General features: G+C 56.8%; 1 protein-coding gene across 6 annotated transcripts in view; it reads left to right on the top strand.

The window, feature by feature from the left end:
• The first annotated feature begins 6,382 nt into the window (after window positions 1-6,382).
• CNNM3 (cyclin and CBS domain divalent metal cation transport mediator 3) overlaps window positions 6,383-24,637 on the top strand; it is a 330,211-nt gene continuing 311,956 nt past the window's right edge. Inside the window, exons 1-9 of one of the 6 annotated variants that reach the window (XM_032790318.2) lie at window positions 6,383-7,277; window positions 17,175-17,318; window positions 17,874-18,026; window positions 18,317-18,486; window positions 18,982-19,078; window positions 19,346-19,479; window positions 20,096-20,231; window positions 21,193-21,309; window positions 22,387-23,687. In XM_032790318.2, coding sequence (XP_032646209.1) covers window positions 6,686-7,277; window positions 17,175-17,318; window positions 17,874-18,026; window positions 18,317-18,486; window positions 18,982-19,078; window positions 19,346-19,479; window positions 20,096-20,231; window positions 21,193-21,266 — 1,500 coding nt within the window. In that variant the 5' untranslated portion in view covers window positions 6,383-6,685 and the 3' untranslated portion in view covers window positions 21,267-21,309; window positions 22,387-23,687. Of the gene's footprint in view, window positions 7,278-17,174; window positions 17,319-17,873; window positions 18,027-18,316; window positions 18,487-18,981; window positions 19,079-19,345; window positions 19,480-20,095; window positions 20,232-21,192; window positions 21,310-22,386; window positions 23,688-24,637 lie in introns of those variants that run through there. The other 5 variants (XM_032790317.2, XM_032790315.2, XM_032790316.2 and 2 more) reach the window with 5 other exon arrangements.

Raw genomic sequence — 24,637 nt, 5'->3', positions numbered from 1 at the left:
TTCCCTTTCTTCTGTGCTTTGTGGCCCCTGAAGGTCCATTCCCAGCCATCCAGGTGGAGGCCAGGAGGCTGAATTTGCATATGTCTAATTTCATGGGCAGTGGAGTGTCTGTTTCTGTTTAATCGTTTCTCTGTTCATGTGTTTGGTGGGAAGCAAATTACGTAATGTCACAAAAAGCTGACATTTCGGCCACATCCTCAGCTGATGCAAGTTGTTGTAGTTCCCTTGAAGTCAGTGGAGTTCTGCTGATTTACACCAAATGAGGCTCTACCCTCTGTTGTTTATCCTATTTTCATTTCTTTATTCAGCTCTGAGGGCCAGGTCGCCAGCTGATGTAAATGAGCACAGCTCTATGGGAGTCAGCGGGCCAGATCCTAGCTGGGGCGAATGGGCTGTCGCTCTGTGGGAGTCAGTGGGCCAGATCCCAGCTGGGGTAAATCAGCATAGCTCCAGTCACATCAGTGGTCTATGCTGCTTTACACTATGTGAGGCTCTGGCCCTGCAAGTTTAGTAAAGAGATGAAACAGGAACTGGGGCAGCACTGAAAGAAACAGTTTCTTATATTTACTTCTTCATTTTCCATTCACCATTTCAAAGCTGTTAGTGCTTCCCTGCACCTCCAAAGCTAACCTACCCCCACCCCCCAGCACTGCTTTTGACTCCAAGAGCAACTCAGAATTTAAAGGGACGGGGCAGAGTTTGGGTCCTAAACTTACTTTAAAACAAAAAACTCTCATTTTCCTGATTTTGTTTTAAACGAGGATCGTGAGGGCAGTGGCAGCGCGTCCAGATTGATTGCTCTGTCTGTGGGGTTTGCAGAATAATGCTGCTTTTGCCAGGGCTTTGCAATGCCACTGCAGGGGTTTGCTAGGCCTGGAGAGCCAGAAAGTGAAAGTGACCAGTCCATTTTCACTGGGCTGGCGGCTGTGTGTGCAGCGCCGTGCATGGGGGGGCTTCTGGACACTACCGTAATACACCGTATATAACACCACAGCATGAGAAAGAGGTTCCAAGACTAGGCCCATGCTAAGGACCTGAGGCTCTGAATACAGCCAGGCCGCAGCCTGTGGCCAGGGGGTGGGTGGCAGCGTTTCCCTGGGCTGTGACAGATGAAAGATGAGGTCTTTACACTTCCGTGGACATGAGTGATAATACGGAACCCCCCGAGATTTCCCATCTCCATGCTGCACCTCAGTTAGAACCGTGTCCAAGCTAGGCAGGCTGTTCTGGGCTGAACCAAAGATCAAGAAAACCACAGGATCGGGCATGCGTCCCTGCTCCCCCCTCCAGTCACTCCCCTTCTGTAGCACAGGAGAGCGGACCAGGTGAGGGCTAGGCCCTGAGCCAAGTTTTGCAGCGTATCCGTGGCATCTGAGCCTCCCACAATAACTAAACAAAATGAGCTCACGCTTACCGTGACGAACTGGGACTGTTCCTAATGTTTGCTCTGAATACTGTGTTGGTGCCTCAGTGTCCCTCTCTTGCAAAAGAAAGTAGTACCCATCGTTTTGTGGATGTTCATCCTGAGCACGGCGAGGCCAAAGCAAAACTCTATGAACAGGAGAGTCATTCAAATCAAGGACCCATTCTTCACCTCCTGATTCTTTCACCTCCACAAGCACATAATGCTTTGAGACATCCAAGTCCAAAATTTGTATCACATCCTTGATTACATCTGAAGTGGTGCTGTCCTTAGTTGCAGTCACTCTGCAGCAGGTGGTGCTTTCTGTCGAGAGCTGGGGGTAAATATGAAGATTATAGGCCGCCTTCTCCTGGCAAACTGCACTGCCAGCATCTTTTAAACTCATTCTGCCCCCAACCTGACTTCAGCATACCGCCCCAGCTTGCTGCTCAATGCCCATTATCTGCAAATGGAGAGTGAAGACAGTTAGATGTTAAAAGGTATCCTGTTCAACCGGTTTCCCTGAAATACAAAAGCAACTGAGCCAAAAAATAAAAAAAATCTGAAATATAAAATGAAGTTATTACATGGGCAAATTTATGGAAAGTAAGGTGTTTTCCTGAACATCAGTGATGTTATTTCAAACAAACTGCCCATTTTTACTTATGATCGCTCATTGGAAAGGCCTGCTTTATGACTGAGACTCAGATGGAAGAGGTTGGAGTGGAAAGAGTTTGAGCATCTGGGTTTCACAAGCTGTTCCTTCCAGCCTGCATTTTCTCAGGTAGTTCTCTCCTNCTCAGGCATTTCCTCAGAGCTCAGGCATTTCCTCAGAGCTCAGTAGGTCTGGGTTATGTTCCTAGCTCTTCCACCGACCTTCTGGTGACTTTAGACAAGTCATGGCACCCTCCCAGCCTCAGTTTCCCCTCCCACGCTTGGTTTATTTACACGGTAGCTCTTAGGGACAGGGCCTGTCTATTGGTGCGCAGGTCCATTACCGCTGACTGCTGCCGTGGCCGGTTCGAATCTGATTGCTAAGCCTTGGAACGGCAGACCAGGGAGGGCTAGGGCTAAGCTGGGCTCGTTCTTTGGGGAGGACTGGGTGCAGAATTGCTCCCGCCCCCATCCCTACAACACCCTCAGCTGGGACTGCCCCCAAGAGCCAGTGCTCCCGCCCTGCTCCTTACAGCACTGTCAGCTGGGGGAGAGGCCAGGACTGAAGTAGCTGGGAGCTCCCCCCACAGGTAGTGCTCCTGCCCCACTCCCTACAGCGCCCCCTGTCGACTGAAGTAGGGGTTGAGTCCCATTGGCAGCACTCCTGTGATGTTCCCTGTGGTGGTGTCAAGTGGAAAGCACAATATTTTTTATTAAAAACCTAGAATATAAAATGATCAGTGCCTTGGCGCACAATGCTGCAATAGGGAGGTGAGGCAAGGCTCTTTAGTCAAGTCCAGAAGGGACCATTGTGATCATCTACTCTGACTCCCTGTAGAGCACAGGCGAGAGACTTGCCCACAATAACCCCTAGCACAGATCTGCTAGACAAACAGCCTATGTTTATTTACAGTTACATTTAGCCAGATTAAAACACATCTTGTTTGCCAGCCCCCAGCTCCCTCAGTTAGCGATCGCTCTGGATCAGTGTCTGTCCTCAGTATTTACCTCTCCTGCAGTGCCCGTGTTGCTTCAGGCATGACCTTGTTTTCTTCCAGGTTATTGATAAAAACGCTAAATAGCGCAGGGCCAAGAACCGATCCCTGCAGGGCTGGACACAGATCTGCTCAATGAGGAATCCCCATTTACATTCTGAGACCTCTCAGTTAGCCAGATTTTAATCCATTTCCTGTGTCCCATGGTCATTTTATTTCCTTCTAGCTTTTTTAATCAAAATGTCATAAAGTTCCAAGTCAAACACCTTACAGAAGTGTAAGTACATGACATTAGCACCATTACCTTTATCAAGCAGGCCTGTAATCTCATCCCAAGGGATATCAGGTTAGTTTGGCAGGATCTGTTTTCCACAAACCCGTGTTGATTGGCATTGGTTATTATTCATACTACCCTCCTTTAGTTCTTTATTAAGGGAGTCCCACATCAGCTGCTCTATCTTGCCCAGGATCAATATCAGATTGACAGGCCTGTAATTACTCAGGGCATCTCGGTTACACTTTCTGAATAATGGCACGACATGAGCTTTCTTCTGGAACTTCCCTGTCGTTCAAATACTTATTGAAAAGCAACATTAATGTTCTAATGAGCTCCTCAGCCAGCTCTTTTAAAACTCTTGGATGCAAGTTATTTGGACCTGCAGATTTAAAAGTGTCGAGCTTTAGTAGCTTCTGTTTAACATCATCCAAAGATACTAGTGAAATGGAAAGAGTTTGATCATACACTATAACTGCATCATCTGTTTTTTCAAAATACAGAAAAGAAATATTTATTGTACACTTCTTCCTTTTCTGCATTATTATTGATAATTCTGCCATTTCTGTCTAGTAATGAACCAATATCATTGTTAGGGTGTTTTTGTTTGTTTATAATATACTGAAAAGCCTCCATCTTATTGGCCTTAACTTTTGCTGGCCATAGAGTGAATAAGAACATAATAACGGCCAAACTGGGTCAGACCAATGGTCCATCTAGCCCAGTGTCCTGTCTTCTGACAGTGGCCAATGCCAGGTGCTTCAGAGGGAATGAACAGAACAAGGAAATTGTAAGTGATCCATCCTGTTGTTCAGTCCCAGCTTCTGGCAGTCAGAGGCTAGGAAGAAACACCCGGAGCCACTGATGGACCTGTCCTCCAGGAATTTATCTAGGTATTTTTTTGAACCCACTTATACTTCCTTCACAACATCCCCTTTCTTACTTTTGTTTTTTTTTAAACCTGCTGCCTGTTAATTTCATTGGGTGACCCCTGGTTCTTATGTTACATGAAGGAGTAAATAACACTTCCTAATTCACTTTCTCCACACCAGTCATGATTTAATAGACCTCTATCATATCCCCACTTAGCCATCTCTTTTCCAAGCTGAACAGTCCCAATCTTTGTAATTTCCTCTGATATGGAAGCTGTTCCAGATGCCTAATCTTTTTTGTTGCCCTTCTCTGTAGTTTTCCAAATTTGAATAGATCTTTTTGAGATGAGGCAACCAGAACTGCGCACAGTATTCAAGGTGTGGGCGCACCATGGATGTCTTTCTGTGTCCCTTGGCTTTTCATCAATTTTTGACACTGTCTAGCTTCTGATTTATAGGTATTTCCTTTCTTCCTTCCTTTTTTTTTTAAATAGCTGCCTTCACTTCCACTCTAACCCAGGTTGCTATTTTACCCAAGATAGCCTTCTTCCTTGACTGAGGGATTGTGGCTTTCTTGGCATCTAGTAAAGTGTTCTTAACCAGGTCCCAATGATCATTCATGTTTTACTGAGTACATTCTTCCTCACAGCTGATTTGGCTCATCAGTGTTTTCAGCCCTTTTAAAGCACCATGTGCATATATCACTGGGCTGGCCTTTCTGTTGTTTGTGCAGTATAACCCTGATTCAGAGAAAAGGAGGTAAAATCCCGCCTCTCTGAGCTCTATCCCAGTTTGCTCAACCTCTGACTTGGACAGGGAGAAGTTCCACCCACACAGGTCTGAGGTGTGGGCAAGTCTAAATTAGGGTTTCCAGGCATCTGTTTTTTTACCAGAATGCCCGGTCGAAAAGGGACCCTGGTAGGTCTGGTTACCACTGGTACCTGGTTCCTGGGTGGGTGGGTGTGTGCACGCTCACTACTCACTGCCCTGTGTGTGCCGAGTTTTGCTCAGTACCCGTTGTCCTGTGTGTGTGTGGGGGGGGTGCTCAGTACCTGCTGCCCTGTGTGTGTGGGGGGTGCTCAGTACCTGCTGCCCTGTGTGTGTGGGGGGTGCTCAGTACCTGCTGCCCTGTGTGTGTGGGTGCTTAGTACCTGCTGCCGTAGGGGGCGGTGCTCAGTATGTGTGGTACTGCCCTGGCTGTGGGTGCTCAGTACCCGCTGCCCTGTGAGGGGAGCTCAGTAGGTGCGGTGCTGCCCTAGCTGGGGGTGCTCAGTACCCGTTGCCAGTGTCCAGGTGTTCAGGCCTAGGAGCATCCTAGAGGTGCCAGTCAGCCCCCTGACCCCTGCCTCCCTTCTGCAGTAACTCCCCTGTGCACGGGCGCTGCAGATAAATGTCTCGTGGCCATGCCTGGCTTGCGGGGGACACAGATCAGGTCCCCTCCCCGGCTGGGCACTGAGGGGTGCGACCTTCCCAGAGCCAGGGAAAGGGGCCTCTGGCCCTTTAAATCCCAGCCGCCTCCCTCTGCCTGTTTACATCACGATGCAGCCTAACTTGCGCTCCCCTTGCTTGGGGCCCTCTCCCACTGCCCATTGGCCGGAACCGGCAGCCGCGCTCTCTGATTGGCCGGCCCGCCGCGGGCAGGCTAAGGTGCGCGAGTGGAGGGTCAGCTGACCCCCTTGCGCTCCCCACTTGTCGTCATGGCGGGCGGTTGGGGGCTGCGCTGGGCCGTGGCCGCGCTGTGCCTGGGCTGCGCCGCGGGCCGAGGGGGCGGGGGCCGGGGACCCCCCCGGCTAGCGAGCCCCCCCGAGCCCGGCCCCGCCCCCGCGTTGTGCTGCGGCTTCCGGCGGAGAGGAGGGGGCCTGGGTCCCGGGGGCCGGATCCGGGCCGCCCCGGGGCCAACTTCCGCCTGCGCCTCTACGGCACGCCTCGAGCACGCAGCTGGCCTCTGGGGCTTCGCGCCCGCGGGGGCCTGCCGGCCCAGGGGGCCCCCATTCCGCCGCCCCGCCCTCTCGGCGCGCTGCAGGCGTGCTGCCCGGATGACCGCCCCCTGGGGAGCCGCGGTGCTTGGTGCGCCGTGGCCGTTCCCCCGCCGGGCCCGCGGCCGGTACCAGCTCTGCAGCCGCCTGGGGGGCCTGGCAGCCTGGGCCGGCCCGCCCGGCGCGACGCTGTCCGTGGCGAGGACGAGGGCGGGGGCGGGCGAGCTGCGGCCGTGGCCCCGCCGCCCCCCTTGGCCCCCTGGCTGCTGGGCACGCTGGTGGCCCTGCTGCTGGCCCTGTCCTCCCTGCTGCGGGTCCTGCAGCTCAGCACCCTGTGGCTGGACCCCGTGGAGCTGTACGTGCTGCGGGACTGCGGCTCGGAGGCGGAGCGCAAGGCCTGCAAAGCCCTGGAGCTGGTGAGGCAGCGGGGTACCTTTGCCCTCTGCTCCCTGCTGCTGCTGAGCTCGCTGGCCAACGCCGCCCTGGCTGTGCTGTTCTACTGGGCCGTGCGCATGGTGGCACCTGCTGTCCTGGCCGTGGCCGGCTTGGTCTTCCTGCTGGCTGAGGTGCTGCCCTTCGCCATCAGCTCGCGATGGGGGCTGGCACTGGCTCCCCGTGGGCTCTGGCTGACCCAGCTCTGTATGCTGCTCACCTTCCCCATCTCGCTGCCGCTCAGCAAGCTGCTGGAGCTGGCCCTGCAACACGACGCCAGTACCTGCCTCCTGCGGGAGAAGATCGTGGACATGGTGCGCAACAGCGACCCGTACAACGAGTTCGTGCGCGAGGAGTTCAGCAAGGGCGCCCTGCGCAACAAGACGGTGGAGGACGTGCTGACGCCGCTGGACAAGTGCTTCATGCTCAACGCCAACGCTGTGCTGGATTTCAAGAGCATGTCCATGATCATGCAGAGCGGCTACACCCGCATCCCCGTCTATGAGGAGGAGCGCACCAACCTGGTGGACATGCTCTACGTCAAGGACCTGGCGCTGGTGGACCCGGATGACTGCGTGCCGCTCAGCACCATCAGCAAGTTCTACAACCACCCCCTGCACTTCGTCTTCAACGACACTAAGCTGGACGCCGTCCTGGAGGAGTTTAAACGAGGTAAGCGCCCCAGGGTTGAGTGACCTGGGGTTTGTGCCCCGGTGCTCTCCCCTCGCAGCCAGTGCTCCAGTTCCATGCCAGGGGGTGGGGCTATGGGGGCTGTGGACAGGGTGCTCTCCCCTTGGTGTTGGTGCTGACCCAATGCTCCGGTGCTGTGGTTCCAGGCTGAGGGTTCCATAAGAGATGCAGTCCCCTCAGTCATTGGGAATATTGCACTGCGTGGTGTGGGTTGTTTAGGGGCGCTTTTCCCTCTGTGTCAGTGCTGCCCCCAGTGCCCTAGCATGGCGCAGGGAGCCTGCCGCTAGAGGCCCTGCACAGTCATTCGCCAAAGATGCTGGGACACTCCAATGAGCTGTCTATCAGCCCCAGCACCCTGGCCAAACTTCAGCCTCCTGGCTTCAGCTGTTCGCGGCAGTCTCCTATCCCTGCCCTAGTGTGGTTGTAACATACGCTGCCACCTCCCACCCGAGAGATCAGGTGGCATTTCCCTTCTGAGTGCCACAGTCATAGAATCATAGAATATCAAGGTTGGAAGGTTCCCTCAGGAGGAATCTAGTTCAGCCGCCTGCTCAAAGCAGGACCAACCCCAACTAAGTCATCCCAGCCAGGGCTTTGTCAAGCCTGACCTTAAAAACCTTGAAGGAAGGAGATTCCACCACCTCCCTAAGTAACCCATTTCAGTGCTTCACCGCCCTCCTAGTGAAATAGTGTTTCCTAATATCCAACCTAAACCTCCCCCACTGCAACTTGAGACCATTTGTTACATTTGTTCTGTCATATGCTACACTGAGACCAGCGAGCTCCATCCTTTTTGACCTCCTTCAGCGTAGTTTGAAAGCAGCCTCAATCCCACCTCATTCTTCTCATACTGCAGACTAAAATTTATCCCAGTTCCCTCAAACTTTCCTCATTAAGTCATTGGTGCTCCAGCCCCCTAATCATTTTTGTTGCCCTCCTCTGGACTCTTTCCAATTTTTCCACATCCTCCTTGTAGTGTGAGGTCCAAAACTGGACACAGTACTCCAGATGTCGAATAGAGGGGAATGATCAGGTCCCTCGATCTGCTGGCAATGCCCCTACTGATACAGCCCAAAATGCCTTCTTGGCAACAAGGGCACACTGTTCACTCATATCCAGCTTCTCGTCCACTGTAGCCCCTAGGTCCTTTTCTGCAGAACTGCTGCCTAGCCACTCGGTCCTACCTAGTCTGTAGCAGTGCATGTGATTCTTCCATCCTAAGTGCAGGACTCTGCACTTGTCCTTGTTGAACCTCATCAGGTTTCTTTTGGCCCAATCCTCTAATTTGTCTAGGTTCCTCTGTATCCTGTCCCTACCCTCCAACATATCTACCACTTCTCCCAGTTTAGTGTCAGTTTAGTGCCCCCATAATCTGGGGGCATAGCCTGTAGACTGGTTTGTACCATGCGCTAAGCAAATCCCCTGTGTAGAGTGGAGTGTTTTGCTATAGTCACTCAGACTCAGCCTGAAATCAACCTGTGTTTTTTGGTCCGAGACCTCACAAAGCAAGAGTCATAAACAGATGCTGTGTAGGTGGGGAGCCCAGTTGTTCAGTACCGGGCAGCTCCCAGGATGCTGGACTCTTAGATCACTTTTTGTGGAGTTTCTTCCACCCAATGTGATTCTAGCAGAAATGTTTTCGAGACGCCTGCACCATAGGTCCTCAAAAAAGTTGGACGTGGGCTATAAGCACAAATCTTAAACTCGTGAGCTGAAATCTGCTGCTGAAACTATATGCAGATTGAGGTGAGGCATGCACTAGTAATCGGACTGCTGTGATTTGTAAGTCCCTATGTCTCAAGGCCCCATGGTCTGTGGGGGCAGGACGCATGACTCTGATCTGGCTAGAACAAATGCTTACAGGGCTGGAAGCTTCCCCATGCACTGGGCCAGCAATCAGAGAATACAGGGGCCTCAGGATGCTGTGATTGCTACTGTGTTCAAAGTAATGGCTAAGAAGAGGTACCTTCTGAATGAGGGTCTGGGAACAGGACTGAGGGGCCCCACTGTCCCAGTGCTGGGTCAGGCTCATCGCCAGGGGAGGGGACAGAGGGGTTGCGATGTCCCAGGGGCCATGCAGCCTAGACCTCAGTTGCTTGTACCTCGTGACCCTGAGCTTAGTCCACTAGACCATGCTAGAGTGCTTGGCCCTCTGGCTAGTTCTGAGCTGGCCCCTCTGTGCTGCTGAGATGCTGCCTAAGGTTGCAGCTTTGATTCCATTAGACAGCCAGCAGGAGGCGCTCTTGGGGCAGAGGAGAGCATGGTGCCAGGTGTGCATGCTGATGCCCCGGAAGTAACACAGCCTCCTGCAGAATGCTGGTGCCTACCATCAGCTTCCCATGGGGAGTAAACCTGTGTATTGTACCCTGGGCCCACGGTCAGCAGAGTGCTGGGGTTGCAGTGGCAGGCTGAGCTTTCCTGTGCCAAGGAGGCCTGAGACACCAGGCTGAGCTGGTGCTCTGGGGCACGTTTCTGCTGCCTGCTCTGGCACAAGAGCGTCCGAAAGCACCTTTCACTGAAGGCAGCTGGCACTCCCTTCCTTGTAGATCCCTGCAGATAGCCACATGCCCCAGGCAAGCAGTGTCTGCGTGAGCCGGATCGTTCCTGGGCAGCCAAGGAAAACACCCTTAACTTGGCCTCCCCCAGCTCTGGGGCTTAGCTGGCCTCTGACTGCTGGAAGTTAAGGTGCAACCATCATGGGACAGCTCATTCCTTATCTACTGCGGGGTTTTCTGCACCACCCTCGGAAGCAACTGGTGCTGGCCCCTGCTAGAGATGGGACACTGGGCTACACGAGCCTAGGCTTTGCTCCAGTGACGCTTTCTCGTCTCCTCCCCATGGTAACAAAGTGCCTCCGCATGCAGGATCTCCAGCCATGCCACAAGCCTTGCGCCAGGGCTGCTGGACCATCACTGGGAGCTCCTGGAGGCTGCTGAGCAGGTCCCAGTCCCCACCCTTGTGGAAGTTCTGCCCAAGTGATCCCCACCACCCCCCATCAGCCGGTCCCCTTCAGAGCCCACGCTCAGACAGGAGGGAATTGTTCCTCATGGTATAGGAGCCTCCATGGGGCCAGCGCCTGTCCTGCCAGCCCCGCATGGGGCCAGCGCCTGTCCCCCCAGAACCCCTGCTGCAGGGCGAGGGTGGGCTGGGCTGGGCTGTGCAACGGTGCGGATGGCACCAAAGGGAAGTAAGTGACTGACTGAGAGCCTCGCTAGGTGATAGACGCTCGTCTTGCGTTATCAGACTAGCTGAGCCCCAATACACCGATGGGGTGAGCAGGAGTTAACTCTTTCCGTTCTGCTGGCCAGCCAGCTTCCCGTGTTCCCTGGAAGATGACTAGGGATGGCCATGCTCCAGGCGCAGGCGTGTGCATTGGAGCCAGAGCACTGACTGACTGCAGCGTCCTGTCTCTGGCTGCTCTCAGCTGCTACGTGCAGTGCAGGGCATTGACAGTGATGGTCCTGGGCTGGCTCCTCACAGAGTTCTGGCTGATGCCACGTTTGGCTTGCCACTGCAGACTGAGCACGGTGCCCTGTCCCTGGAGGGGAGTTTGCTCAAAGCCAGGCACAGACGCTAGAGTTTGGCAGAATTTCCCTGCCCCAGTTATTGTGACTTTTCTAATGCCAAGCCAGAGCCCTGCCCCTCTCTGCGTGGTGATCCCTCTCTCCTGCCCTCTCTCAGCTTGGCACTTCCTGATGTGTGTCTTTGGAGCAGCTGGAGGCGAGTCCCTTTTGGGGAGACAGGCCAGAGTGCTGCTTTGAAAAGTGACTTGCAAAGGGAAATCAGTGGTGCTTAGGCCTCATGCATGCAGCTGTCATGTTCTTTGTTATATTGCTCGGGTATTTTTGCCCTTGGGAAAATCAGATAGTCCTGGTTTTGTTTCTCTTGGCCTGGGAGGGCACAGCTGGGCAGTGGAGTGAGCACGCTCAGTCCTTAGCTGAAGGACTGTTAAAGATTTAACAGAGAGAGCTTTGCTCCCAAGTGGTTTGTGGGTGTCGGAGCTGCACGTAGTTAGCAAAAACTAACCAAACCCCACAGCATTTTAAACAGCCTGATTGCACACCCTGTCCCCTTGTGGTGCTCTCCTTGCCCAGTCGCAGAGCCTGGTGGACAACAACCAGCAGAAAAGCCCTTTTGTGCTGACCTCTCCCAAGGTAGTGCCGATTACAGTACAGTCAGGAAAAGCCCTCCCTACCCGTGGGTCCTGGGGAAGGTCACCTTCAAAGGCAGGGTCTTCCTTCCCGCAGGGTGGGGGTGGGCTGTGCGTCCCCAGGCCTGCTGGGCTCCAGGGCACAGGCAGGCAGAGCTGCCTTTGGTCTCTGTGGGGGGACGAGCCAGGTCCCACTGCTGCCATGGAAACATCTGGCAGGGCCAGTTCGTTGCCTGTGTGACCTCAGCATCACTGCAGGGATCTGGCCGCTCCATCGCGGTGCAGAACAACTGAGCGCGTGTTGCCTGCTCCAGGCTCAGCGCTCTCCGGGGCCCTCAGAGCAGGCTGCTTCACTTCTGGCTGGAGGCAGGGGATGGGGGGGCGAAACTGTGGGTCTGGTGTCAAGCCCAAGCTCCGCTCAAGTCCTGCCTCAGCCGTATGGGGGATGTTCCTCTCTGTCTGAATGCTGTTCAACTCTCGCATGTCAAAGCCAGCACCGGACCGGGGGCCTCCAGCTGGCTCCTGGGCCCCCCCAGCTAAACAGAGGGTGGGGCAGGGAGACCTTGCGCTAATGTCGGGGGCAGGGCGGTGGGTGGCTGGCCTGGTTAAGGCACTGGACTGGGCTATAGGAGGCCTGAATTCAAGCCAGGCTCTGCCACTGACCCCTGTGACCCTGGGCAAGTCCCTTCATTTCCCGGGGCCTGTAAAAGAGAGAATGTCGTTGTCTCTGGTGGGGCGGGCCCGTCTGGAGCAGGGTCTGTGCAGTGCCTGGCACACGGGGTCCCTTGTGGACTGCTGGGATCCAAGTGCAAAGCAGACCAACCAGCTCTGCTTGGCCCCTCACCTCCATCAGAAGCAGCTCGTTGTTGTGCCCCCAGCCCCCACAGCTTGCTTCATGTCCGGGTCTTAGGGCATGTGAGCTCTGCAGTAACCGTCCACACACAGCGTCCGTGCAGGGTTAATCCAGGGCTGGTCCCTGCGAAGCCTTCCCAGGTGGCCTCCCCAGCAAACGTGCATGGCCAGATACCTGGGAACAGCTGGCCAAGGGGCTACAGATCGGACACAAGGCTGCAGCGGCTCAGAGCCACTCACCAGAGCCCTGGAGGAGCAGGGAGGAGAACATCCTGTTTGTTTGCTGAGCTCAGACAGCCCGAGCTGAAACTCAATGTTCACGAGAACAGCTCAGGGAGACCCCAGAGCAGAGCACAACCTGCACCCTGTGTGTGCCTGTGCAGCAGGGACACAAATTGGTGCAGGGACCCCTGTGACGCAGGCTTCAGCTGAGACACACCCCCGTGGGCAGGGCTGAGGGTGATGCCAGGCCTGGTGTGCCCAGCGGCCCACTCCTTTGCTGTAGCACTTCCCTGGGGGAGGGCATCTGGGTGGCTTCTCCTGCCATGCTGCTTCCAGCGTGCCACTCCCCTTCCCTCATCCTCAGGTATGTCCTGGCTGGCAGCAGGTGTGAACCAAAAGTGCTTCTGTGCCCAATCTCAACTGATTTCTGCTAATTCCAGAGCACAGGCTGTCACGGGGTCCCTGGGCGATGTTCTGGAACTGCTCCCCACAAAGCCAGTCAGGACTTTGGGGAGCTCCCTTGGAGCAGACAGGCTTCAGGGCAAGAAGCTCACACGGATTCACCTCCTGGGTCTCTCCTTGGAGAATTCAGCATATGCCCCTCCATGCACTTCCCACAGTGAGTCTGCCCAGGCGGGGTCCTGGGGAAGCCAGAGGGTCCTGCACCCCCCGCTTCGCAGTCAGATGTGACTTTCAGCCAGTCAGTAAAACAGAGGTTTATTAGATGAGAGGAACACGGTCTAAAACAGAGCTTGTAGGTACAGAGAACGGGATCCCTCAGCCAGGTCCATTCTGGGGCCCAGCGAGCCAGACAACCCCATGTGCCCTCACTCCTAGTCCCCAGCCAGCTCCAAACTGAAACCCCCTCCAGCCCCTCCTTTCTGGCCTTTGTCTCTTTCCCGGGCCAGGAGGTCACCTGATCTCTTTGTTCACCTTTAGCTATTCCCTTGCTGGGGGGAAGGGCCCTGACCATTTGTTGCCTGGATACAGAGTGTGGCCATTTATGCACACTGGGGCAGTCAGCACTCCTGGGTTCTGTTGTTAGCTGTGGGAGGGGAGTGGGGGCAGCGGCTGGCAGTCAGGGCTCCTGGCTTCTATTCCCAGCTCTGCTACTGACTTACGTCCTGGGGTTGGTCAAGTTACCTCTCCCCTTCTCTGCCTCTGTTCCCCTTTCGTAGAGTGTGGGCAACAATATGCATGTCACTAAGTGCTCTGAGCGCCTTAGAAGTGTGTTAGGAGCTCAGAGCATTTCTGTTGTGCCATTGTACTGCAATAAAACCAGCCCTCCCAGGCTGGACACATGGGATCGGCAGCAAGAGACCGACAGACTTCGGCCTACTTGCCAAGCACTCTCTGGCCAGCGCCCGACTCTGCTGCATGTGTGTCCTGGATGGTGTGACCAGCCTGAAGCAGCTGTGATGCCCAGGGGATGCTGCGGAGATGCCTTTGGGGACGTGGGGTCCGGATAACTTGCATCCAGGAGTATGAAAAGAGCCGGCCTAGGAGCTCCCTGGACCTTTAACATTGATTTTCATTAACTCTTGGAGCACTGGGGAAGTTCTAGAAGGCTTGAGGAAAGCTAAAGCTAATGTGCCAGTATTTAAATAGGGTAAACTGGATGACCGAGGCAATCACGGGCCTGTCCACCCAACACCAATCCTGTGCAAGGTAATGGAGTGGCTGATCCAAGACTCGATTAATAAAGAATTAAAGGAGGGTGATGTCATTAAGGCCAATTAACATGGACTTGTGGAAAATCCATCCTGTCAAACTAACCTGATAGCCTTTTGGAGGAGGTGACAAGATTGGTTGATAAAGGTAACAGTGCTGCTGTCGGGCGTTTGAGTTAGTGCAGCACAGCGTTGCTGATTGAAAACTGGAAGGACATACAATTAACCTGGCACACGTTAAATGAATTAAAAGCTGATAGGTCTCAAAATGAAAGACACAAAGTGGATGAGGTAATCTCTTTCCTGGACCCATTTCAGTGGGTGAGAGAGGAGCTGCCAGCTCCGCAGAGCTCTTCAGGCCTTGCAAAGGGCCTCAGGGTGTCCCAGCTACACACCAGGTGGAAGGGTTTGTTATGTGTAATGAGTTACAACCGTCCCGTTGGAAGAGCCTGTTCAAGGTGAAGTGGGCAGTTAACAGCTCTGCAGTCATGGGACAGCAGAGGGCTAGTGGGTTACAGATTGTTGGAATGAGACAGAAATCTAGGATCTGCGCTGAGTCCATGGTTTCTAGTGTCTAGCAAAGTTAGGAATTTATGGTCCCTGGCTTGGCTTTTGAAGGTGTTGTGCAGGTTTCCTTTGAAGACAGGGTAGCTCAGTGATTTGAGCATTGGCCTGCTAAACCCAGGGTTGTGAGTTCAATCGTCGAGGGGGCCATTTAGGGATCTAGGGGCAAAAATCTGAGGATTGGTTGCTTTGAGCTGGGGTTTGGACAGGATACCTCCTGAGGTCCCTTCTAACCTTGCTATTGTATGATTCTGAGGTAAGGACTGACAGGTGGGATGCAGGCTGATCACTTTGTGAAGAGTGTTCACCCACAGATGATGGGGTGTTTTTGTCTTTTACCGTGTTCCTGGATGAGTTCATTGGAGAGTGCAGCGATTGTCTGGTTTCACCCACACACTTGTTGGGGCATTTACTGCACTGGCAGAGCTACCCCACATGCTGTGACAGGCCTGCATAGGACCCATGGATCTTGACTGGTGTGCTGTGGGGGGTGTTGATCATTGTAGCAGTGGAGATATGTCTGCAAGTTTTGCATCTGTTATTCTGACAGGCTCTGGTGCCGCTTTGAGTTGATGGTTCCTGGTCTGTGGGGAGCTTGCTTCTGATGCTGAGCTTGACAAGACTGGGGGTTGTTTGAGGGCCAGAAGAGGAGGGTTTTGGAAAGATTTATTTCAGGATGAGGTTCCTGTTGCGTATGGGTTGTAATTGTTCGATGATACCCCAGGTGGGTTTCAATGTGGGGTGGTAGGTGACATCTAAGGGGGTGCGGTCAGTGGGGGTCTCAGTGTTACTGTAAACAGAAAAGCCTTATTGGATGGATGTGTTTCTAGAGGTGGCCCGCAGGGATCAGTTCTTTACCCTGTGCTATTTAATATTTGTATCAATGACCTGGGAGAAAACATAAAATCATCCCTGATCAAGTTTGCAGATGACCCAAAATTGGGCAAGTGGTAAATAGTGAAGAGGACGGGTCACTGATCGAGAGAGACCTGGTAAACGGCGCAAGCAAACAGAGCAGGTTTGAACACAGCTGGGAGCAATGACCACAGGCTGGGTTTTCAGGATGGGGGACTCCCCTGGGGAAAAGTGACTCTGGAAAAGATATGGGGGTTAATCAGCTAAACACGAGCAGCCTGTGCGACGCTGTGGCCAAAGCGCTAATGCGATCCTGGGATGTATAAGCGGGGGATTCTCCAGCAGAGAGGAGATTTTTCTCTCTGTATCTGGCCCTGGTGTGACCACTGCTGGGACCCTGTGTCCGGTTCTGATGTCCACAGTTCAGGAGGGGTGTTGATAAATTGGAGGGGGGGGGGCAGAGAAGAGCCACGAGAATGATTAAAGAATTAGAAAACCTGCCTGAGAGTGAGAGACTCAAGGATCTTAATTGATTTAGTTTAACAAAGTGACTTGATCCCAGCCTCTCAGTACCTACATGGGGAACAAAGATTTCTTACTGGGCTCTGCAGTCTGGCAGAGGAGGGTCTGACACGATCCAATGACTGGGAGTTGAAGCTCGACAAATCCTGACTGGAAAGAAGGTGCCCTTTTGTAACAGGGAGTGTCATTACTCAGTGGAACAATTCACCCTGGACTGTGACGGATTCTCCATCCCTGACCATTTTCAAATCAAGCCTCTAAACGCTCGGCTCTAGGACTTATTGTGGGGCAGTTCTCTGGCTGGGGCTGTGCAGAAGACCAGCTGGTTCAGTGATGGGGGCAGTATACGTAGTGTGGCACCTCTGAAGACAACATACACAACCCAAAAGGTGTCCTCCATGTGATGACCTCGCCCACACAGTGCACACAAACTCACCCCCCATGGAGGGTGCTGTTTGGTATTGCAAAATGGTGCGCAGCCAGACAGAATGGTCCTGAGGGCCGGATCTGGCCCGCAGGTTGCCAGTTGGACCCCCACATCCCTTCTGTTGAAATCTGTGAGTCCTGTAGTTGGAGAATGGGAAGGAAACAGGGCTGGATGCCAGCCACCTGAGGGCTCCCAAAACCCCAGGAACAAGTATCTCACGCAGCCCTCTCTGCTCCCTGGAGCATGCTGTGGTGCCTGGCCTGTGCACAGCTGGGCGAGGGAAGGCCCTGCTCTGAACGGGACCCTTGAGGTAAATCTCTCCCTTGGCCGTCTTTGCTGCTGCTGGTGGGGGGGGGAGGGGTCAGGAGAAGAGGTATACTGCCTAGCCCCTTGCTCTGCCCCCTGCCCTACCGTTCCTCTCTGCTGCTCCTTTAGTTATTTTTAAAAAGCTGCGTCAGGGCTGAGAGGCAGAGTTCTCTAGTGCTCAGAGCATGAGGCTGGGAGCCGGACTCCTGGGTTCTCTTCCTGACTTGCTGGGTAGCCTTGAACCTCTGTGCCCCCCGCCCCTCCCCCGAGGCCTCCCTGGTGTCTGTAGCAAGTTGTCACCCACCCCCCAGGCAAATCACACCTGGCCATTGTGCAGAAGGTGAACAACGAGGGAGAGGGTGACCCCTTCTATGAGGCCATCGGGCTGGTGACGCTGGAGGACGTCATCGAGGAGATCATCAGGTCGGAGATCCTGGACGAGTCGGACGACTACAGTGAGTGAGCCCTGACCGGTGCGCCCCGCAGCTTCGCGCCGTCTAGGGGGCCAGCAGAGCCCCCTGGGATGGCTGCGGCAGGCGGGTAGCGCTGCAGGCACATTGTTCTGTGCAGGCAGCTCTGCACCCATCTCCCCCAGCCCCTTCCCTCCCCACCCAAGCCAGGCTGGCAGCAACATACGAATTCCCCCAGGACTACTCCCAAACTCTTCCTCAGGAGGGCAGTGCTGTCTGGGGCTGGAACCCTAGGTCACCCGGGGTCCAGTCCCAGCTCTGGGAAAGGAGTGGGCTCTAGCAGTTAGTGGGAGCACTGGCCAGTGCTGTATTCCCAGCTCTGTTGCTGTTTCCTGGGTGACTTGAAGCAAGTCCCTGCCCTGCTCTGTGCCTCGGTTTCCCTGTGTACGGTGAGGGGTGCTGAGGTCCCTTTGCACTATGCTTTGGGATCGCCGGCCTGCAGCTGCTCTGGGGGTTTCTCTGGGCCCAGGGACCAGGTTTATGGTGCCGGCTGATGTCACTCTAGCTCCATCTGTCCTGTCCCCTTCTCTCATGCCCCAGAGGAGAACAAGGTGCGGAAGAGGCCAGCCCCCATGGGCACCCTGCTGGAGCACAGGAAGGAAGATTTCTCCTTGTTCAAGGGCTCTGACAACGAGCACAAGGTGAAGATCTCCCCGCAGCTTTTGCTGGCCACGCAGCGCTTCCTATCCCGAGGTGAGTCAGGGCAGGGAGCCAGCTGCCAGCCGCCCAGCCCTCCCTGTGGCACCCGCCTGGCTCCACAGCCAGCGAGCCCAGCTGAGCTCTGGGCTCCCCCTGCCTGTGGGACAGCCCTGGGTTACCTCCCCTGCAGACCGGTCAGTTTGAGTCTGTAACACGCAGTGCAGTTGGTCCCCTGGGCTCGGGGCAGGGGGAGCAGCTGGGGCCCACCCCCCAAGCTCCCTGCAGTGTCCCGTCCCTGGAGCCAGCGGCTCAGGCTGGGTTCTCTGCCCCTCACTCCCCACCAGAGGTGGATCTGTTCAGCCCGGCCCGTGTCTCCGAGAAGGTCCTGCTGCACCTGCTGAAGCACCCCAGCGTCAACCAGGAAGTGAAATTCAATGAGAGTGACCGCCTGGCGCCCGAGCACTACCTGTACCAGCGCAACCAGCCCGTCAACTACTTTGTCCTGGTCCTGCAGGTACTGGCCAGCCCCGACCACCACCCCCACCCAAGATCAGCTAGGCCTGGTGCAGAAGAGGAGGCAGCCAGTCGGCAGGGCACTGGGCTGGATTCTGTCCCTGGCTGTACCCTGCGGAGTGACCTCGGGCACGTCCCTGTCATCCTCTGCGCCTCTTCCCCTCCCACATGATCTGAGCTCTGCATTTTCACCGGACCGGGCAGCACCCTGCACAACAGGGCCCTTGTCTGGCTGCTCTGCTGCACGCCTAGAGAGCGGGGAGCCAGGCTGCGGGTTGGATCTTGGGAGGCAGGCTGAGGGGTGGGGCCAGCTTGGCAGCAGGTATTGGCAGAGAGCCAGGAGGGCACCTGGCCTGGCTGCCCCCCCTGAGACCAGCAAATGCAGCAGCTGGTGGTGGTGGGGGAGGTCTCTGCCCACTGGGCTGGGGCTGGGGGAGAAGCCTTGCCGAGCAGCGGGCCAGCTGCTGACCCTGACCCGTGGCCCTCTCCTCTGCAGGGCAGGGTGGAAGTGGAGATCGGGAAGGAGGGGCTGAAATTCGAGAATGGAGCATTCACGTACTATGGTGTCTCCGCGCTGATGGCGCCCTCCTCAGGTGAGCACCTGCGTCTTGCCACGGGGCCATGGGTGTGAACCACTCCTGGGAGCCCATTGCTGTGGGGAGTCCAGGCCCCGAGTTCTGCATGACTCCTGGGCTGGCTGGGGGCCCCCAGGCTGGCCCTCGCTGGCTGGTTGGGAGCAGGAGTGGGGATGAGCCTGGCTGTGCGCCCATGAGCGGGGAAACCTGGAGACCAGGGTCCTTCCCAATTAGCACTTGGAGTGTTGGGCTCCGAGCTGGCCCCTGATTTCTGCCTCCCAACAGTTCACCAATCGCCAGTGTCCACCCTGCGGCCAAACCGGCGTGAGCAACCGCTGGACTGCAGTGAGGGCTCCTCCTATTCCACATACTGCCCTGACTACACCGTCCGGGCGCTCACCGACCTGCAGTTCATCAAGGTACAACAACTCCACAGCTTCAGCTGGGCTGGGAGCAGCCAGGCCTAACCTCGTGTTTTTATGGGCTCTACAGACACGCGCCACTGTGCTCTCGCAGCCGGGCTTGGAGGGGCAAGGGGCTGCGTGGTGTGAATGGGGGGCAGGCAGCCTGGCAGTGGGGAGGGACTGCTACCTCTTCCTAGGGTTCCAGCGCTCGCTCTCTCCTGGGACCAGCTGGGTTCAGATTCAGAGCATGTCACAAGTGAAACGACTCTGCTGGTGCTCAGCAGTGCCCTGGGCCTCTGGCCATGTCCCTTGGGCCCGAAGGAGAGCCGGGCCCTGGGGTGTCCCTGGTGGCACTGTGCTTTGGGGAAGCCTCTGCCCCCTTGTGATTGTGCTCTGCTGCCACCTCCTTGGCTGGGAAACCCCACCTCTGGGGACTCCTAGGGGTGCTTTGCCACATCCCTGCTCTGGTCCTCTTCTCAGGGATCACATGCCCCTCTGGGTCTCACTCGCTTTCCCAGGCAGTCACTGCTCCCGTCTATCCTGGCCTTGGGTGGGCACCATCCCTGGGGCTGGAATCCGGGCCCCTGCCAGGAAAAGGGAGCACTCAGGGCTCTGGCTCGCCTCTCCGCAGGTGACCCGGTTGCAGTACCTTAACGCCCTCATGGCCTCCAGGATACAGCAGTCCCCCCAGTCGTCCGACAGCCTGGAGCTGAAGATCGTCCCCAACAGCAAGACAAAGCTCCTGGACGACAGGAACACCGTGCCAGGTGCTGGGGGCATGGGGGGCACAGTGCGAACACACTTCCCGAGGTTGCCATGCCCCGCTGGGAGTCCACTCAGCTGGCGTTTGCTGGGGCGGCCCAAAGCACAGCACCCTGGGGGCTGCTCGAGCGGGCACACGCCAGGCCTCCATGTGCCCAGTGCGGATGGGTTTGGCAGACCGTGGCCAGCTCCAGTGCTCCCAGAGGCCATCCTGCCTGTTGCATGAGGACTCGCTGGGATCTGAGCCCAGCTGGCTAGCTCTCCAGGGCTGGGATCTGCCTGCCACCCACCCCTCCATGCTCTCCCCTGCTGCTGCATGTGCACATCTGTCTTTAACCCCTTTGCTGCTGCCCAGTGGCTGCGCCTGGCATCTCGGCCTGCTTTCCTCTCACACGCTGACCGGCTGCTTGTCTCTGTGTTAGAAGACCAGGCCTGTAAGCTGGGCCCCTCCCCCAGCTACGAACCCTCATGCTGCAGGGCGTGACAGAAGGGGTTAGGAAGGAACTTCCCTGTGGCAGGTGACTCCAGAATTGCCCGCAGGGGGATTCTTGCACTTGCCTGTGAAGCAGCTGGTACCGGTCCCCAGCAGAGCACTGGCTGGACCCAGGCCTGGTCCAGGCTGGCTGGGCTCATTCCCTGACCCAGCTGGAAGGCAGCACGCTGAGGGAGATGGAGGGTCTGTAGGGCTGAGGATGGGGCTGTTTGGAGTCAGCGCCCATCTCCAGCGTCCCCTGGAATGCCCAGCCTCATCTTGCCTCTCCCTGTCCAGCACCCCTGCAGTGACCTGGGGACCTCAGCCTCTCCCAGCCCCAAGCGGGCGTTCCCCATCTCTGCTGTTTTCCACAGTAAGCAGCTGAGGGTTGCTTGGCAGCCACTGGGAGCATGCACTGGCAGGCACCCCCCAGCCAGGCCGATCACTCCGCCCGCTTGTCGTGTGTCTTTCACTCTCTCTTCCCTCGTTTTCAGCAGCTGAGTGTCTCTCTTGTGCGCTCTGTCCAGCCACACACACACTCTTGGGCACAGCTGAGCTCTGCAGTTGATAGCGGGTTCTGCGGGATCCATGGGGTTACTGATGGGCAGGAGGTAAATATGTGAGCCTTCGTCGGTTTGGTACAGCAGGATTCTCAGGGTCTGCACTCCCTTCTCTGCCCAAGGTGCTCAGTGGGGGGGAGGGGGGCTTTGATCTGTTCTGGGAGCTGTGACTGGTGCAGGGGCCTGGCTGTCTCCATCCTAATCCTTCTGGGTGCACCCCCACCACCCGTAGCCACATCTCTTCCCCAAGGCCTTTAGGGAGGCTCTGAAACCCGGTGCCACTGTCACAAGTCACTGGCTGCAGCTCTGGTCTGCCGGGCTTCAGGCCTGCCCAACAGTCACTGTCTCATTTCTGGAGCTTTTGGTACCCGTGTGTGGCAGCCTGGCAGGGCGGCGGGTAGGGCGGAGCTTGGTGCTGCCTTCTCTCAGGTTGGTAAGAAGGGCCACGGACGACCATGTGGAACAGGTCTGAGGGAGACCAGAGTGGGCTTGGCCTCCCTGATAAGGAGCCAGACTAGCCTCTGTCGCTGCCGGATGCTTATGCACCGTCCCAGTGGTGCCCCCTGCAGCCGGAGTGCTGAGCAGGTCCCCCAGGCAGTGGGAGGGGCCTTTGGCTCAGCCAGTGAGCCATGGCCCCAAGCACAGGGCTTGTTTCCTGCTTGGGCTGGGGAACGGGGCCCCCTCCCTGGGTGATGAGTCAGTGGGGAATTAGCCCAGGTCATGGCTCTGCAGCAGAGCCTGAGCTCCGGCCGTGGGTGGCCAGAGGTGCCAGTGTGATGGGGGGCAGGGGGTTGGGCTGGAGCATCTCCCTGGTGTCTCCCTAGTTCCACGGACTGCTGGTGGGAGCTCCTGGGCCCGGCATTGTGGCCTGCTGGGCTGAGACCTGGATCTAGCCCTAGCTCTGCCACTGGTCTCGGGGTAACCTTGGGCAAATCCCTGCCCTTCCCCCTACCTCAGTTTCTCATCTGTGCAAGTGCTTTTGGGATCTGTGGCTCGGGTCCTAGAGATGGAAAACGCTGGCTGGGCCACAGGAGGGTTGTGCCCTAGGGCACCATCCTTGGAAGCCCCCCACCCCTCTCCTAGGGCCGAATGGGCATGTAATGGTTGTTCTCTCTGCTCTGGTACTAGGAAAAAGCAGCCAGCCCTTTGGGGAAGAGGAGCACACAGGCATCTAACCCCTCCCCCATGCAGGACCTGCTGACAGCAGCGTGGGAGCTGGCGCCATCCTCCAGGCCGTCCTAGCCGCCTCGTGGCTGGGAGTCAGGCCCTGGGGACTTTCCTGAAAGTAGCAGCAATCTCATGGGGCGGGATGCCCCAGATGCCCTCTGTGCACACACCCCTGTGTGGCCTGAAGGGGCTGCCCCAAAGGATGCCAGCCACTTGGACTCTGCTCCAGAGGATCTTGCTGTGTCAGGACCAACTGCCACGGCAGCCAGAGCTGGATTCCAGTCCACAGGAGAATGACCCAATTTCCCCCTGGTGGCCAGAGCCCCAGGCAGCATCAGCACCTGTGCTGACAGACCTCCAGGGAGCAGCGCCCAGATCAAACCAGACCCGCTGGCTGCTGGGGGTACCTGGCGAGCTGGGTGGGGGCTGCAGGAGAGCTCCCTGTGGCGGGTTGTGGGCTGGTTCCTCCATAGGGTGCCTTCTGTGTGTGCCTGGACTAGGCATTCCTCTCCTTGGTGTGTTCTCTGCCAGGCTGCCCTGGGCTGTCCCTCCTCTGCCAGTGTCAGCCTGGGCCATTCGCCTGTGCATGCCAAGCCAGCTTTGCTCCAGGAGCCATGCTGGGATGCCTCAGCCTGCCCTAGAGCGGAGCTGTGTGGCTGGTTACCTGTGTAGGCTTCCCTTCCCATGGGGTGCTGGGTGTCACCCCATCCCTGCCCTCCTGAGCCAGGGCCCGTCACCACCAGCCCCTTCCAGTGGCTGCCAGCAGAGAGCCCATGTGGCAGGCTGGGCTCTGCCCCTGCACCCATGGCTATCTCTTCCCGAGGCACTGGGGGTGCTGCCCTTGCCCTGGGCTCTGCAACCTGAGCCAGTCTTCGCAAGTGGGCCCGGTGGGACTGCCATCAGTTAGCGGGGTTGATTGCTGGGGGGGGGGCACAGTCCTTGCAGCCCTGTCCTCCCCTTCCCCCCAAGGAGGAGAGATCACAAGGGCCCCAGGCATGCGGTGCCGCGATTGCAGACTGAGTTGAGCAGCCCAATGGACGGAGATTCCCACCCCTCGGACACATTGCCTGGCCGCAGGCCCCAGAGGGCTAAAGGTCTGACATGGACGCAGGGCCCCTGGGCAGGACACCTGCCTTGTTTGCTCCTCTCTACTCCCTGGGTTTTCAAGGCGCCAGATGCTAGGCTGGAGAGCGGCGCCTGGCCCCAGAACAGGAGAGCCTGTTGAAAAGCCGGGGGCATGCAGGTAAAGGAGTTGTAATCTGTCCTGTCATATCCGCGTCTCTCTTTCCCTGTCCCATGGCCTCCGTGCGGCATGGGGCGGGGGCATTGCAGGCCCCTGAGCGGGGAGGGGCCTGGGATGGATCTTACTGCACGAGGTAGGTGCTGCCATTAAGTGGAAATGAGGTGGGGGCTGTAGGCAACTCTTGGGAGAGCTGTTCCCCTGCGAGCCCCTCAGGTACCAGTACAGGGAGGGACCAGGCCCTGCCAGCCAGGGCGTTGGGGCCAGACCTGCACACCTGTCACGGCTTGTCTCGGCCAGAGGAAAAGGTTTTCTGTGAAGGCTCCTACAGCCTGCGATGGGGCTTTCTGCGAGGGGCACCCTACCTTCCACCCTGGGTTAACCCACACAAGTAGACCCATCCCCCTCTGGCACAGGACAGGACATACTCATCCCTCCCCACTGTTGGCCCCCTCCCTCTGAAACCTGCACAGGTGCCTGCAGTGAAAGAAGGTGGCGGCCGCTTGCTGGCACAGTTCCTGCAGTGCTGCCCTGCAGTTATGGGGGAGACAGGTGCGGTGTGGGGAAAAGGGAGGGGCTCTGAGCTGGGTGCCCCTCCCCTTGCTAAGCTGCCTTCTTCCAAAAGTACCTGGTGTGATCCAACCAAGCTGTGATCCAGCCCCATCTGCCTCACATAGCACAGCCACAAGGCCAGCGCTAACACCCCTCTGCTGCCCTGGCATGGCACCTGCGTAGCAAGGGCGGGCACAGAACATGGCACTGCCGCTGCTTGGATAGGAGCTTTATTCACTCGCCTGGGGGCCAGGCTGGGCACCTGCAGGCCTGGAGCCTGCTCTGCAGTGAGCTGGGGGCTGCGGCTAGGGCAGATCCCCAGCTGTACCTGCTGCTGCCTTGTCACTTGTACCTGCTCTGGCCTGTGCCCATCCTAGCAGTACTGGGGCACAGGTGGGGCTGCTCCAGGCAGTGACTGGC

The sequence above is a fragment of the Chelonoidis abingdonii genome, chromosome 2, assembly GCF_003597395.2.
Source record: "Chelonoidis abingdonii isolate Lonesome George chromosome 2, CheloAbing_2.0, whole genome shotgun sequence".
Lineage (NCBI taxonomy): Eukaryota > Metazoa > Chordata > Testudines > Testudinidae > Chelonoidis > Chelonoidis abingdonii.
This window is presented reverse-complemented; position numbering and strand designations above follow the sequence as displayed.